General features: G+C 49.2%; 1 protein-coding gene across 1 annotated transcript in view; it reads right to left on the reverse strand.

The window, feature by feature from the left end:
* LOC147603900 (uncharacterized) overlaps positions 1-15,301 on the reverse strand; it is a 267,683-nt gene that overhangs the window by 135,680 nt on the left and 116,702 nt on the right. Inside the window, exon 20 of the mRNA XM_086795826.1 lies at positions 1,069-1,200. Within this exon, the coding sequence (XP_086651952.1) occupies positions 1,069-1,200 (132 nt within the window). The remainder of the gene's footprint in view (positions 1-1,068; positions 1,201-15,301) is intronic.

Below are 15,301 nucleotides of genomic sequence, written 5' to 3' on the forward strand. Positions count from 1 at the left end.
ACCTTTTCGATTGGACCTCATGGCAGATTATTGAGATCATAGGCCCCCTTGAAGGACTTCACAGGATGCACGTTACAGAGGGTGAGGGTGAGGGTGACGGTGACTGGATTCCATGCACATGAGTGGCACACTGACCCAACACGGTCAAGCTGGCTACAGAGAGAGACTGGTGTTTATGGATTCAGGAGAGGTGGCCATCACATGCCTCCGGGAACCAGGGGAGTGGACTTGGTGTGATCCTGCAGACGGAGAAAACTCCAGGTACCCCATTTTTGCATATACCGCACGGCTTGGCCGTAGGATCCAGATGCCCGAGGCCGAGGACACTCCAACAACAGGACACTTGCAATCTCACGGCCTCTCACCAGACTTTTTCTCAGATTTCTGGAAGAGGCTTTGGGATAGCTTGGAAGATCAGTCTTTTTGTGGGTTCTGGCACATAGGAGTTTGGTGGTTGGCATGTGTTTGGCCATTGGAGGTAAACCAGCAGCATGTCCGACATGTGGCCATTCCTAAGAGTCTCAATGACATTGTCCAATTCTCTCCCCTTGGATTTCTCTAGTAGGAGACCCAATTCAGAGAACCAATGTATCTTTATTCACGTGCAAGATGTTTTCCGAGGAGAGTGTGGAGTGCCATAAAAGTCAGAATGTTACACTGATGATGGTAGAACGGAGATCAATTACAAGTACAGCTTGCAGCTGTCCCAAATGCACCACCCTTAGAAACTCTACAGCATTCTATGGTGATGCCTAGATGTTAACAGAGTATGGAACAAGGATTCTGGTTTTTCCAAATTCAGTGCACCCTTTGAAACTGTGTGCCACTGTCGATGAGATGCATGGGGCCATTTAGGACTCTAATACAATGAATTAACATTAATTTTCCTTGAAACTAAGAATGTAGTAAGGCAAAAAAACTTGACTGTATACATAGCTAAGCGTTCCATATGGCATCAATCTGTGAACACCTCTAAACCAGGTTGAGCGGTGCTTGAAAAGCATAAGACCACAGCATACTTTAAAGTTCCTATCATCAATTTACATTCGATTTTCTAATATATCATACCTTTTCATCCAGCAACTTCTGCACCACATCACGTGCATGCACATCTATGACAATAAGCGCGCCGAGTGTCAATCTTGCTAATCGTGTTAAGGGCTTGCGAACAAGGTCTGTTAAAGCCAAAAGTTGCACAACCTGTGCAAAACCATTGCACACAAATGTTCTAAGTCATGGAAATCAAGTCATAATAGGTTCATAAAACACGTTATTTTCACTTTTAAAACTTTTCGAATGAGTCACTCCAGAAACCGTACTGAATGGGTAGTCTTGATTGGAGCAAACCATTCAACTCTGGAACAAAATTTGTCCCTTTTAATGACTCAAAGAACAGTGTGATAAATGGGCTTCCATATAGAAGCGACAATAACTATGGATGCCATGAGCACGTGCTTCTCCTATACAAGAGTTAGTTGTGTATTGTTGCAATAATATGCTAGATTTTTCACTTTTTTTTTCATAAAACCATTCAAACCTTTGTTAATTGGTGTGCCCATACCTATGGGACAACCCAATAGTCTAATTACCTATCCTCGATTTGTCCATTTGAAAGTGTATTTTTTATTCCATGCCTTGTGCTCTCCTTAGTAAAGTACTAGAGCATGAACCCTATGTAAATGGTTAGGATGCCACATCATCTTTCCAGACGTGGCTGTAGGTTAGAGGTCATCCAGATACTTTTTATGCCTGTTCATGCATGGGAGCCCTGTTGAATTACAATACAAAACCCATCTTTGAACCAGTCAATTAAGCGCCAAGGTTTCACTAAGAAAAGTCTACATGTGAAGATACTTTGATTAGACGCTCATGCTGATGTAATGTTGGTGAAATCATGTGATGCCAAACCGAGCTGGAGCTGGAAGGCAAGATCAGGGCTCACTGAAAAGCCTCCGGCGTCAGACCCCCTCCCAACCGTCCCCCAAAACCCTCTGTGTAGAGGGTGTGCCAAAGAGCAGGACTCACTCATCCCATTCGTCGACATGTGGATAGTTTCTTGGCACATTTACGGGATGGGTGGACCCTGCCAAGAGCTACAAAGAGCTGTAGTAGGAGGCTCAGTGGATATCCTATCACTTTAGGAACACCTCTCGGCATGACGCACCCATAGAAGCGGAAGAGTCACACAGCCACACCTTTTGGCCGCCCACCTTTGGTCTTGTGGGGAACAACAGGGGTGTATGCATCTTAGTTAGTGAGCAGTTGCTCCCGTCAGTGCTGGACTCTGGCACCATTGTACAGGGGAGAGCCTAGTGGGTGATCATCAAGGTTGGGAGGACCGGTCAACATTTATGCCCCCAACAGGGCAGCAGGACAGACACAGTTCTGGATACAGGTGCGACAGGAGCTTCTCCTGGCACGTTTCTGGTGCATGGGAGGGAGCTTCAACATGCAAGAGGACCCAGAGGACGGACACAAAGGAGGAGTGGACGCTAACTCAGGCACCGAGTACTCTGCCTAGAAGGAGTTGATACTCGAGAGGACACCTTCTACCAGAGTTTGGGTGCATTCATGGGAGCCTCCATTTTTCTAGGTCAAACAGGAGGATGCCTGGATTGAACCTCTCCCGCATTGACAACTTTTATGTGGATGAGTGGGCTTGTAGCCAGGGAGGCATGATTGGCATCATTGCAGACACTACCCTGTCGGATCATGCCCCTATCCTCCTCCACCTAGAGGACTCTTGGAGACCAGAGAGGCAACACAGTGTCCACATCACAAAGAGCCTCCTCTAGAATACCGAAACCGGCATAGAGATCGAGGAGATTTGGGGAGCTCTCACCTTCAGACAGGGATCAGCTACAGTGGATCGAGACTAGGATCTTGGAGAGATTGTCTCACTCTTACAGAGGGAAGCCCAGGACAGACTCATCGCATTTCCAGAGCATGAAAGGAGCCTTATCAAGAGCCTAGCCTCTCTTCAGCTACTTCAGGAGCAAACCCCAGATAGCCCTTGGTTGGAATCCAAGATGGAAACTGCCAACACAGAGATACACTCGCTTGAGGACAGGAGGATGGAGTTCAGGTATCATGCCCGTGCTTCTTTTTGGACCCATGCAGGAGAAAGGGTCACACGAGATTTTTTGAGCTAACATGGCCGCATCACTGCAGAGACGAGGTGGTCCACAGGCTGAGGGTCCAAACGGTAATACTGAGTCTGACACCCCCCCCCTCCCCCCCGCCCCGGTGCATGTTAGTGCCACAGATACCCACAGCTCTCGACCGGTCCTCCTCACCTCCCCAGATTGAGGTGGCGAGAGAGGGGGTTCGGCAGCACAAGCGCGGTGGTCTCTCTAGGTCCTTATAGTTTTTTTGACTTTTATATTCTGGAGTGAGCAGCTGAGGGAGGTTCTTCCGGCCCTGCCTCATTGCAAAGCGCCCTGAAGTGGATGGACTTCCACCTTCAAAGAGATCATGATCATTGGCCTCATGCCAAAGGGACTCAATTCACTTGATTCCCAAGGAGGGTGGTGACTGTTTGCAGGTATGACAGTGGCGCCCCATCACCCTCCTTGGTAGCGCTCACAAAATCCTCACCAAAGCCATGAGCCTCCCCCTTCAGCCTCATCTTCCAAATCATGGCACCCAAACAACGTTCATCCAAATAGGAGCATCCTGGATAACATCTTCACTTTCAGGGAGGAGACTGCCACTGTAGAGGGCTAGGGTGCCCATGAAAATGAATGGGGAAAGTGAGGAAGAGATAGGTGTGTGAGTTATCCCATAAGTCAAAGGGATTGTAATGCCTTGGTGTATTTTGTATAAAAGGGGATTCCTCCACTCTCGAAGGCAATTAAATATGTTTCAGCTTCTTTGTTCCATTTTCATGTTCTAGATACAGGCATTTAGATCTGCTACAGGTAGGGCAGATATCCCGCAATCCTGCTTGGGAGGGGTTGAGTTTCCATCATTCCCCCTCCCCAGGCTCCTGTTTCCGCTACTAGCATTGCTTAGCTGCTGCCTACTTTAGCATGGGTCGATGCGTGCTTGCACCCTCTCGTTTTAACCTAGGTGCTTCCCATAACTTGAGTCGTGATGCTGCTCCGGGCCCAACTCATCCCCACCTGCTTGTTGTGCTCCCTGCCATGCTGAGGCCGCCCACCACTTTTGCTGATCCTCGCCCACTCTAGTCGTCGACTATCTTGCCTGAGGTCAACAGCATCCCACCGGTGTGGTGGCTGGCAGTCTCCCAACATTTGCCACGCTAGTCACCGCTTCACACTCAGCGGTCCTTGCCGGCACGCTCCTGTCCTTCCCATTCACACCTGTGGTCGCCCATTTCACACATTTGTTGTTAGGCGTTCACACCCGTCTCAACGCACACCATTTGGCGCAGCCTGCAGACGTGACACCTCGGGTTGGCTGCAAGTGGGGCACCATCGCTTGACACCTTCTCCCCACGCCCACGAATTGGGCCCCTCTCACCTAACCGTGCCACTACTTATCGCCCCCCGCATACTTGGCCACTTATCCTCACATCTTATCACCCATCACCTCCTACGCTTATCACGCCATCTCATCGCTTATAACTCCCCCCTCTAACACCCAACGCACCCCCACCTTCTTCGGCTCGATTGTGCACCTACGCCTATTACCTGCAAAACAACCCCCCCCCCCCCCCCCCCCCCCCCCCCCCCGCGGTTCAGATTGCTCCTCATCCGGGTTCAAGTCAGCCTTTTCTTTGATTAGCACCATGGCTAATCATTCTCCCTCGGCCGGGCGAACCATTATTTTTTCCGAAGCCGAGCTCGCGGTCCTCTACGCCAAAATAGAGAAAGACTCCAAAACGACCCTCATTGCCAGAATCTTTTTTTTTTTTCCCCAGAAAGGAGACTTCTATTAAGTATGAAAAAATTTTACAAAATGGAAATTTCACACGAAGAAAGGTGGAGATCTCAACCAATCAGGAGCCCTGTGCTGCCAATAGGGTCCCGGATGAGAGGACGTGAAAAAGATACCAATGTCCCACTCTCATAAACTGGTCGCGCTTCCTCTCTGCAGCCCTCGAAGATCCCTGGATTCTGGCCCAGCTAGCCATGATGGTGTGAATAATATCACTCCAAATCCTGCAAAGACACTAAGAAACAAGAACGGGAGTACCCTCAATAGCCTCGGTGCATCTAGCCTTCCAGATATTCCAGGCTGAGATGCTAGCAATAATCTCCCAAGAGCTGTCTAACCTCTGTGCGAGAGGGACAAAGTGTGAAAGTGGAAAATCCTGAAGACAACACTGCCGACCAACTCCTTGCCTAACCATAATGGCCAAGCTCCTGTCAATCCCCTCGAATCTCAGCTATGGCCCAGACTGTGTCAACCAAATAATAGAACCAAAAGAAATGATAGCATCCCTCTTAATCCTACCAAAGAGGTGTGCAATCACAGACCAAACCCTCTGTGCTTCCTTGCATTCCCATAAACAATGGTAAACTGACTCCGAAACTTCTGCATATTTAGGGCATGCTGGGCAAGCACCAGTAACTGACCTCCACTAATTGGTGGCCAGACCACCATGAAGAGAAACCCAGATAAAGGAGGAAATCTGTGGCTTCCTATAAGAATGCCACAATCTCCGCCAAAAAATCCTCTGAATGTCAGTCGAAATGCCGTAAGATTCCCAATGGAGTCTAAGAGTAGGGACACTCTGAATGTGTCCCAAGATAAGATGTCTGGCATTCCGCACCTCACCGGTCCTGTCTCCAGGCTCGGGATTGGGTTCCAGCGGCTCTGCCCTCGGACCTCGCTCCACACTTTCGAGATGTCAGGTTGCTTGGGAGAGCTTTCTTCCAAGTGGATTTTGATTCTGAGAACGCAACCTCAGAGGTTTTAGAGGGCAGCCCTTTGCCATTGGGCCCGAGGAAGATATTCTTTCTTCCCTACTCCAGCTATTTTGACCCTGTTGAGCAAGACCGGAACCGTTTCCCGATTACTCTTAGATTCCCTGGTCTTCCTCACGCATATTGGCCTATGTTAGAGGCCATCGAGTCTGCATTTGGGCTGGTTCTTCAAGTGCCCCCCCTCCACGCCTTGCCGACATCTTCTGCCCAGGTGGTCACTACCTCGACGGATGCTGTTCCCAAGGTCATGGTTCTTGCCCGTGACATTGAGCATTTTGAGGACTATGTTTTGCTTTTGGGCCCTTGTGGCCCTTTGAAGCAACATATGGACATTGCCGGGTTTGTCACCAACAATTTCACTTTGCTCGAGATTGCCCTCTGGCTCGAGGTCGTAGGAGGCCTCGTAAGCATGCTTCTCAGGCACCACCTCCCTTGGTTCCTTCCCGTCCTTCAGTCCGCCAGGTGTGGTGAGTTGTCTCTCACGCCCGCCCCCCTGGTGCGATTGATGGGAAGGCCTCCTCGGATTATGTACAAATAGATGATGTTTCTGGTCAGAGGGATGTGTCAGCTGATGCATCTTTGCAGACAGATGATATCTCAGATCAGGATGATTTTGTTGAGTCCTCTCTACTTGGAGGGGGCGATATGCAGGATGTTCAGCGCAGTGGGGATCATGTAATGCAGGATAACTCATAAATTATTAAAATTATTAATAGATATGAGACCCCTTATCATCTCTATGGCAAATACATATAACAAAACACTTTATATTTTACTAATCATATAAATTCAGGCAAGGCTTAAAATTCAACGTGAATTTTAATAATTACATAAATTTAGATAAGGCATGAGCTGAGATTCGAGGGCATTGAGAGGAGCTTGGCCATTATGGTTAGGCAAGGAGTTGCTCGGCAGTGTTGTCTTCAGGATTTGCCACTTTCACACTTTGTCCCTCCGGCACAGAGGTTAGACAGCTCTTGGGAGATTATTGCTAGCATCTCATCCTAGAATATCTGGCAGGCTAGATAAACTGAGGCCATTGAGGGTACTCCCATTTTTGTTTCTCAGTGTCTTTGCAAGATTTGGAGTGATATTATTCACACCATTATGGCTACCTGGGCCAAAATCTAGGGATCTTCGAGGGCTGCGGAGAGGAAGCGCGGCCAGTTTATGAGAGAGTGGGACATTGGTATCTTTTTCACATCCTCTCATTCGGGACCCTATTGGCAGCACACGGCTCCTAATTGGTTGAGATCTCCACCTTGCTTGGTGTGAAATCTCCATTTTGTAAAATTTTTTCATGCTTATAGAAGTCTCCTTTCTGGAAAAAAAAAAAAAAAAAACCTTACGTACCCCCCCCCCCCCCCACCCCCCCCCCCCCCCCCGCGGCGGAGAAAAGTGCTTCTCAACCTATCGCCCCTCTACATCTCTTATAACTTCCTCCAACTTCCTATTCCTATCACTTATATCACCGATTTTCTTCATCACCCCGCAACACTATTATTGTCCTTATCCCCTTCACCACCCCCTCACTGTGCAAGACGATTTTGTCATCACAACCACCGATCGCTAGCTTCCTTTTTGCAACTCTGTTATTGAAAGACTTGAGCCCATCACCAGCACCTATCTCCAAAGTTTAAGTAGCTCCTTCAGCAATGGCCCCTGGACGACACGGTGTGAATGCTCCTTTGTGGCCTCTCAAGTGCTAGCCAATGGGCTGATGGTGGGCTCTCAACCTTACCCATCAACGGGACCTCACTGGATGATCTAAAAGGACGACAGTTCCCATATGTGCATTTTCATGCCGACATGTAAGTTTTTCAATCATGTGTATATGGTTTTGTCCATTGTATGGTTGGGCATAATGCTAGAGTCAAACATTTGTGTATTGAGAAGTTTAGGAGCCAAGAGGGCAGAGGGTACGACCCGCTCTTGGTGATTTAGACTAGGAGCCAAAAGGGCCCTTGATGCAGTAGGCAGAAGATGGCTTGGTAACAAGAGTACTCAGCATTGACTCCACCTTCTCATTTACATTACGGTTAATGATGGTTATCCTTTGCACTTGGGTTAGTGACAAGTTGGTGGACATACACAGGTGAAGTTATGTATTTGTTGTAATGGTAATTCACCCGGACGGAGAATTCTTAAGTCCTGGGGTACCTGTAGAGGGATAGGGTGCCCATCACTGTGAATGGGGAAAGTGAGCAAGAGATGGTGTGTCAGTTATCCCCACTCTTGAAGGAAATCAAATACTTTTCAGCTTGTTTGTTCCATTTTCATGTTCTAGTTATAGGCATTTAGATCCGCTCCAGCCACAGCAGCTAGGAGGATATGGCAGTGCTGCTCCTCCTTGACTTTGGGAAAGCGTACGATAGAGTAGACTGGGCTTTCCTAGAGGGCACCACGATTCAGAGTGGGTTCGCGCCAGCAGACTGAATCCAAGGATTATTTGCATATAACCAACACAGAATGATTAACATATTAATCAATTGATCAAAATTAACTGACAACATACCACAAAGGCAATTGATCACCGAATACTGCCTTGAAATAGAGCTAGTGTTCTCTCTACTCTCTCGCAACGTGAAAACATTCATGCAATAGGGCTAGTGTTCTCTCTACTCTCATACTAGCTCTTGATCAAATGAGAGAACACTAGCTCTATTGCATAGCATATTTAAACATACTCCCATTCATGCAATAGAGCTAGTGTTCTCTCTGCTCTCTCACAACTCTAATCTAGATTGTACAGAATTGCCATTCATTAGGATTTGGGCATATTTAAGCATAATTGGTTGGTCTTCTTCTTCTTCTCCTCTCTTGGGCAATTAAAGGGAACTCACAAAGCCACTAGCTGTGTGTAGTTCTCACATACATAGGAAGGCAGATAGCTAGTTCCAATAGTTTTAGTATACAGCCTTGAAGCATATACACAGCATTGAAGAGGCAAAACTAGACACCTTTTTTTGCAAGAAAGAGAATTTGATTAAGTACGAATGAAAGAATACAAAATCACGGCTAGAAGCTGAAAATTTTAAAAGTAAATCCTCATCCTGGAGTGTATGGTGATCTCAACCAATCTGGGGCATTATGATGCCAAGAGAGTCATGTGGGAGTCGAAGAGAAGAAAACACCATGATATCACTTGTGCAGATCTTGATGGCCCTTGTATACGAGTCCATGTGGCCATAAGAGTGTGAACAATATCACTCCATATGGTGTAGCTGCACTGACCATCATATATCTGAATACCATCTAAATCCTCTATGCATCTGGCTCTCCAAATTTTCTACGTTGTAAAATTGGCAATGATCTCCCAAGTGGTACCAATCTCTGTAGAGGTGGCATATACTGCGCTGGAGGAAATACCCTGAAGTGCACACCTCTAAGCCACACCTCTACATACCAAGATGATAAGATCAAAAAGGGAGAGAGAGCAGCACCCCCCCCCCCCTCTCCGCGCGCCTATTTCGTTAGCGCCTCCTCCACCCTCTTTCTGCCTGCAGCCCTTCCCTCTTTCACCGCCAGCGCACCCCCCCCCCCTTTCTCCGCGCGCATATTTCGTTAGCGCCTCCTCCCCCCTCTTTCCACCTGCAGCCCTTCCCTCTTTCCCCGCCAGCGGACCCCCCCCCCCCCTCCCATCCTCACCTCCAACTCTTCCCGCAGCAGCCCCCACTACCCCGTCCTCCTCCTCCGAGCCTGCACTCCCCCCTCCCTCCGCCCCTCTAGAGCACTCACGTCACCCTCCAGCAGCACCCAACCCAGAGCAAAGACAGCCGGCCAGCTCCATCCGCCGCTTGATTCATCGATTCTTGGAGCTGGTAGAGATGACCATCGCCCCGCTTGCCCGGTGAGGGCTCACACACCTCTGGCCATTGGCTAGGATGGAGTTTGGAGGCTCAGGCCATAGAGACCAAGACGGGGAGGTGGTGGCCTCCAGTCTAGAGGTGCTGCTCATTGTGTTCCTTCATATTTTAGTTGCAGTACCCCTCCCCCCCACTCTTACAGATACATCCATTGTGATCAATGGAGTTCGGAGTGCCCCAGAACAGATTGTGATTATTCCCCATCTAAACCCACGGCCAAGACTCTTCGAGTGGAGGGCAGTTCCGATAGCTCTGCCTCCCATACAGATTGATATGCGGTTAGCCTCATGGAACATTCACGATTTAGGGGGGTCTCAATGCTTTCAGAGGCGAGGCATCCTCAGAGGAGAGCTTCATAGAGCTACAGTTTGAAGATCCATCGACATTCTTTTCCTCTAGGAGCACCACCTTTCCGAGGGGCGTACCCGCCGCTGCGGGAAGATTTTACCAGGTAGGAGTCACATTTTTTGGTCTCCCTCTTTCGGCCCTTGGGGGACGCAGGGAGGAGTTTGTATTTTTGTCCGTGAGCAGCTCTTGGCGGTAGTGACAAGCTCAGGTGTCAGTCTCAGGGCGAGCACACTGGAATACCATACATGATTGGAGAGGATTGTATGGGCTTCCTCGATGTTTATGCCCCGAACCTCGCAGCAGGTACAGCCATCTTCTGGAGCACAGTCTGTCGGGCCCTTGACTTTTGGTGCATGGGTGGAGACTTTCGCATGATTGAGGCAACAGAGGATAGACTTGGAGGAAGGCACGGCTACAGTCTCAGGCACAAAGTACTCTACGTGGGAGGAGTTGATACTAGCACTCAGGGGACAGGTTCCTTGGCATTTTCCAGAGTTTGGGTGTAGCCCTGGGAGCTTGTGCTTCTCGCGGTCCGATAGGACAAGCACAAGCCCTAGCCTCTCTCGAGTTGACAAGTTCTATGTGGATGAGTGGGCTTGCGGACGTGGGGGCATGATCGCCATCTTGGCGGGCCTACTTTCTTGTCCTTAGCTGACCCCTGGAGGCAAGACAGGCACGTGAGCTCTAGGATTCCAGACAACCTTATACAGGACCCCAAGATCTGCAACAATATAGAGCAGATATGGGAGGGATTGGATTTAGGCACTGCAGCAAGCACCTTGGACACGAGCCTTGGTGAGATCGGGAGCCTTTTGCAGGAGGCAGCTCAGAGAGCACATTAGAGGGATTTTGTGAGCAGGAGAGGTGTCTCAGGAGGGGATCTTTCTTGTCTTCAGCTTCAGGAGAGTTCCCCCAATAGCCCTTGGAATGAAAGTGAAATTGCTGCCGCCCGTACGGAGATCAGATCCATTGAGGAGAGGAGGGTGGAGTAAAGGTACCACGCCAAAGCTTCCTTTTGGACCCATGCCAGTGATCAAATCACGGGGACTTCTTTGAGATAGCATCCCCTCAAGGAGGAGAGATGGTATTCGCACATTGCATGGCCAGGATGGAGCTATTGTTTCTAACCCCCCACGCGAGATCCATCGCCACTGTTTTTTTCTGCTCTCTCCTCACGGGTGCCCCATTATCCCCATGTGCGCGAGAGGGTCTGGCGACACATGAGAGAGGTGGTTCTCCCCGCTATTTGGTCCTTCTTATTGACTCCCTTCACCACAGAGGAGCTGGCAAAGACATTGATGGCTCTTCCTAGGAAATAGGGACAAATGCCCAGGGCCAGACGGTCTTCCAGTTTCTTTCTTTGTTCGCTCCTGGGACAATGGAAGGCGGCCTTCGAGCTGCCTTTAATGGGATTATGACCACAAGTGCCATGCCAGATAGGCTTTCAGAGGGTTTGATACACTTGATTCCTAAGGAGGGTGGTGACGGATTGAAGATCTGGCAGTGGAGACCCATCACCCTTCTTCCAACCACCTACAAGATCTTGGCCAAGGCCATCACCAAGAGACTTCGGCCTTTCCTCCCTGACTTGATCCATGACACCAAGACAAATTTTGTTCAGGATCGGAGCATTCTGGACAACATCTTCACCTTCTAAGAGGCGATCTCTTCGGCCAGTTTGCGGGACCAAGACCTCATTGTGCTTCTCCTAGACTTTGAGAAAGCTTATGATAGGGTTGATTGGAGCTTTCTGGAGGGCACGATGCGCCGGATGGGGTTCTCCATGGAGTGGATTCGTGGTGTTTCAGGACTTTACTGAGCCTCTCACAATCAAGTCCTCATTCAGATAGCCCATGGTGACAGATTACCCCTTTCCCGCTCCGTCCGGCAGGGCTGTCCCTGGCTCCTTATCTTTTTCTATTCGTCACCGAGGCCGTGAGCAGTTTTGTCTTAGCTCAGGAGACGGGGCTCCAAGGATTGGGTCTCCCCCTCCATACTCAACAGGAGCTGCTGGACTCTGAGTTTGTAGATGACACAGAAGCTTAACTATCAGGAGATGTGGGGAATCTCCAGAGATTCATTGAGGCAATCGAGATCTTTTATCATGCATCATGAGCGCAAATCCACTGGCACAAGTCGTGAGGTTTCTGGGTAGGCCATGCACCCGCTCCAACTTAGCACCCAATCGAGGCTTTCCAATGGATCCCCAGGGGCACTCCAATTCGTTATCTTGGATTTCTGCGAGGCTCTCCCTAGCTGGTAGAGTGGTGGTGGCGAACCAGGTCCTTGCCACCATGTGGTACATTACTTCTTGTTGGGCCTTCTCCCGAGCATGTATCCATCAGGTACAACGCTTGATCCAGAATTTCTTGTAGGCCAGCAGTGATGGATGGCCTGCAAGGGCCAAGGTGGCATGGAGAGTGATCATTCAGCCACGATGTAAATGGAGCCTAGGCATCATTGACCCTGCTATTCAAAGCCACACCCTGCTAGGCAAGCTAATTGTTAGAGGACTCCTTTCTGGTGGTGAGCCTTGGCAGGACTTCTTGTTGGCCAGGATGTCAGCGTGCACCCCGACTCTAGGGGGCCCTTGGTCGCAGAGTACCAGATGGATCTTCACAAAGATGTGGGCCACAAACTTAGCCCAACTTTTGAGGAAAGATTTGCAGCTAGTTTACTCGAGCTTGGGAGCACCTCGGTTTTAGGCAGCTAGCTCCAATAGCCTCAAACAAGCGTCTTCGGCATCCATTGATCTGGAACTTCTTGATCCGTTTACCCAGTGGCCATATGTTGGGGGACTGATGTCATGTATCATGGGGCGCGTTGAACATAGGAGCTGCCAGGTCCCTTGGAAGCAGTTACCCCTGGGAGAGAGGCCTGGCAAGGATCCGGGGTAGAGACAGGCTCAACATCGACATCGACTCTGCTATTCCTCAGGAGTGGCTGACACCTATCCCAGCCCCAACCCCCCCACTATGGCTAGGCGTGTTTACTAGGCATGATATTCTATTGGCAGTCCATGGAGCGGATGAGGGCAATGGTTTGCTCGCTTTTTCTATTGGTCCCCATGGCAGATTAGAGAGATCCAAGCCCGCCTTGGAGTATTTCAATGGCTGCACTTTAGGGCGGGTGAGGGTAATCGGATTTTAGGCATGTGAGTGGCACATAGACCCCCCGCCGGCCAAGGTGGCCAAGGAGCCATTCTGGTGGCTATGGATATGGGGGAGTCAACCTCACACGCTTGCAGTAGGACCCGGGAGAGTGGACTTGGTGTGATCTTGCTCATCGGGAGGAGACTCTTGATGCCCCCTTTTTTGCATACACAGCCGCAAGATTCAGATGCCAGAGATTGATGGCACCCCAGCAGCAACAATACATTGGCAGTCACACAGGGCATCTCCCACAGTTTCCTCTTAGATTTTTGGAAGACGTTCTGGGACAGTATTCAGCCTCAAAAGATCACCCTCTTTCTTTGGCTGATGGGGCTCAACAGGTTTGGCAGCGCATTCTCCACATCTTCACGATGGATAGGGCCTCGATCCAGATCATTACATGGGACACTGTCGCTTGGACCACAGAGACTGAGGTTGTCAAGGCTTATGAGGAGGATGGTGGAGGGTTATCCCTTCAAGTCTTTCACCTCCACATTTTGGTAGTACCAGTCACAGCCCCATCTACTGACCACTAAATACCAGGCTCATGCCAGAGATGGGAGATTTGCAGTGGCATTGCAGCCTACTACATATGGCGAGCTAGATGCGGCGAAGCCATCGAGGGTACCACACTCTGCCTGCAGAATCCATCGGGAGCATTTGGCTCGTCATCATCCATACCCTCTGCGACCAGTGGGGAAAGTTGCAGGGAGCCTCTGACCACATGCGAAAGCGGCAGGAAGCTTTCTTTAGGCTCTGGTGGCCTGGACATTTTCTCACCGATAGAGGTAGTGATCCCACTTGGCATTACATACCACCTGTGTGGTTATTCCCAACCCCCCTCCCCCTATATGAGATAGCCTTCTCCTCATAAAACAGCGAGCCTTTTGATTATTTGATCACCGCCCTGTTCATGAGGCATTTTGTATCTAACCCTTTGTGGTTGTATTTAACCCATCATGGCTGGTTTTTTCATTCAATAATAGAAGGATATTTTTCCCGGAAAAGAAATTGATGACAAGATCAGAATCTTTGCCCTCCAAGAAAATTTGTGGGCTAGACAAAGCCAAGCAATAGCACCCCATGTAACAAAAACTGTCATTGGAACTTTTTTCCTTTTTTCTCCAGAAAGGACACTTCTATTAAGTAATGAAAAGTTTTACAAAATGGAGATTTCACACCAAGCAAGGTGGATATCTCAACCAATCAAGAAGCCTATGCTGCCAACAGGGTCCCGAATGAGAGGATGTGAAAAAGATACCAATGTCCCAATCTCATAAACTGGGCGCGCTTCCTCTCCGCAGCCCTCGAAGATCCCTAGATTCTGGCCCAAGTAGCCATAATGGTGTGAAAAATATCACTCCAAATCCTGCAAAGACACTGATAAACAAGAACGGGAGTACCCTCAATGGCCTCAGTGCATGTAGCCTTCCAGATATTCTAGGCTGAGATGCTAGCAATAATCTCCCAAGAACTGTCTAACCTCTGTGCCAGAGCCACAAAGTGTGAAAGTGGCAAATCTTGAAGACAACACTGCCGACCAACTCCTTGCCTAACCAAAATGGCCAAGCTCCTGTCAGTCCCCTCGAAACTCAACTGAGGCCCAGACTATTGTGTCAACCAAAATGGCCAAGCTCCTGTCAGTCCCCTCGAAACTCAACTGAGGCCCAGACTACTGTGTCAACCAAATGATAGAACCAAAAGAAATGATAGCATCTCTCTTAATCCTACCAAATAGGTGTGCAATCGCATACCAAACCCTCTGTGCTTCCCTGCATTCCCATAAACAATGGTAAACTGACTCCGAAACTCCTGCACATCTAGGGCATGCTGGGCAAGCACCAGTAACACACCTCCACTGATTGGTGGCCAGACCACCATGAAGAGAAACCCAGATAAAGGAGGAAATCTATGGCTTCCTATAAGAGTGGCACAATCTCCGCCAAAATGCCCTCTGAATGTGAATCGAAATGCCCTAAGACTCCCAATGGGGTCTAAGAGTAAGACACTTTGAATTTGTTCCAACATAAGATGTCTGGCA

Source organism: Cibotium barometz, chromosome 63, assembly GCF_041138505.1.
Source record: "Cibotium barometz isolate CiBa-2024 chromosome 63, ASM4113850v1, whole genome shotgun sequence".
Classification (NCBI taxonomy): Eukaryota; Viridiplantae; Streptophyta; class Polypodiopsida; order Cyatheales; family Cibotiaceae; genus Cibotium; species Cibotium barometz.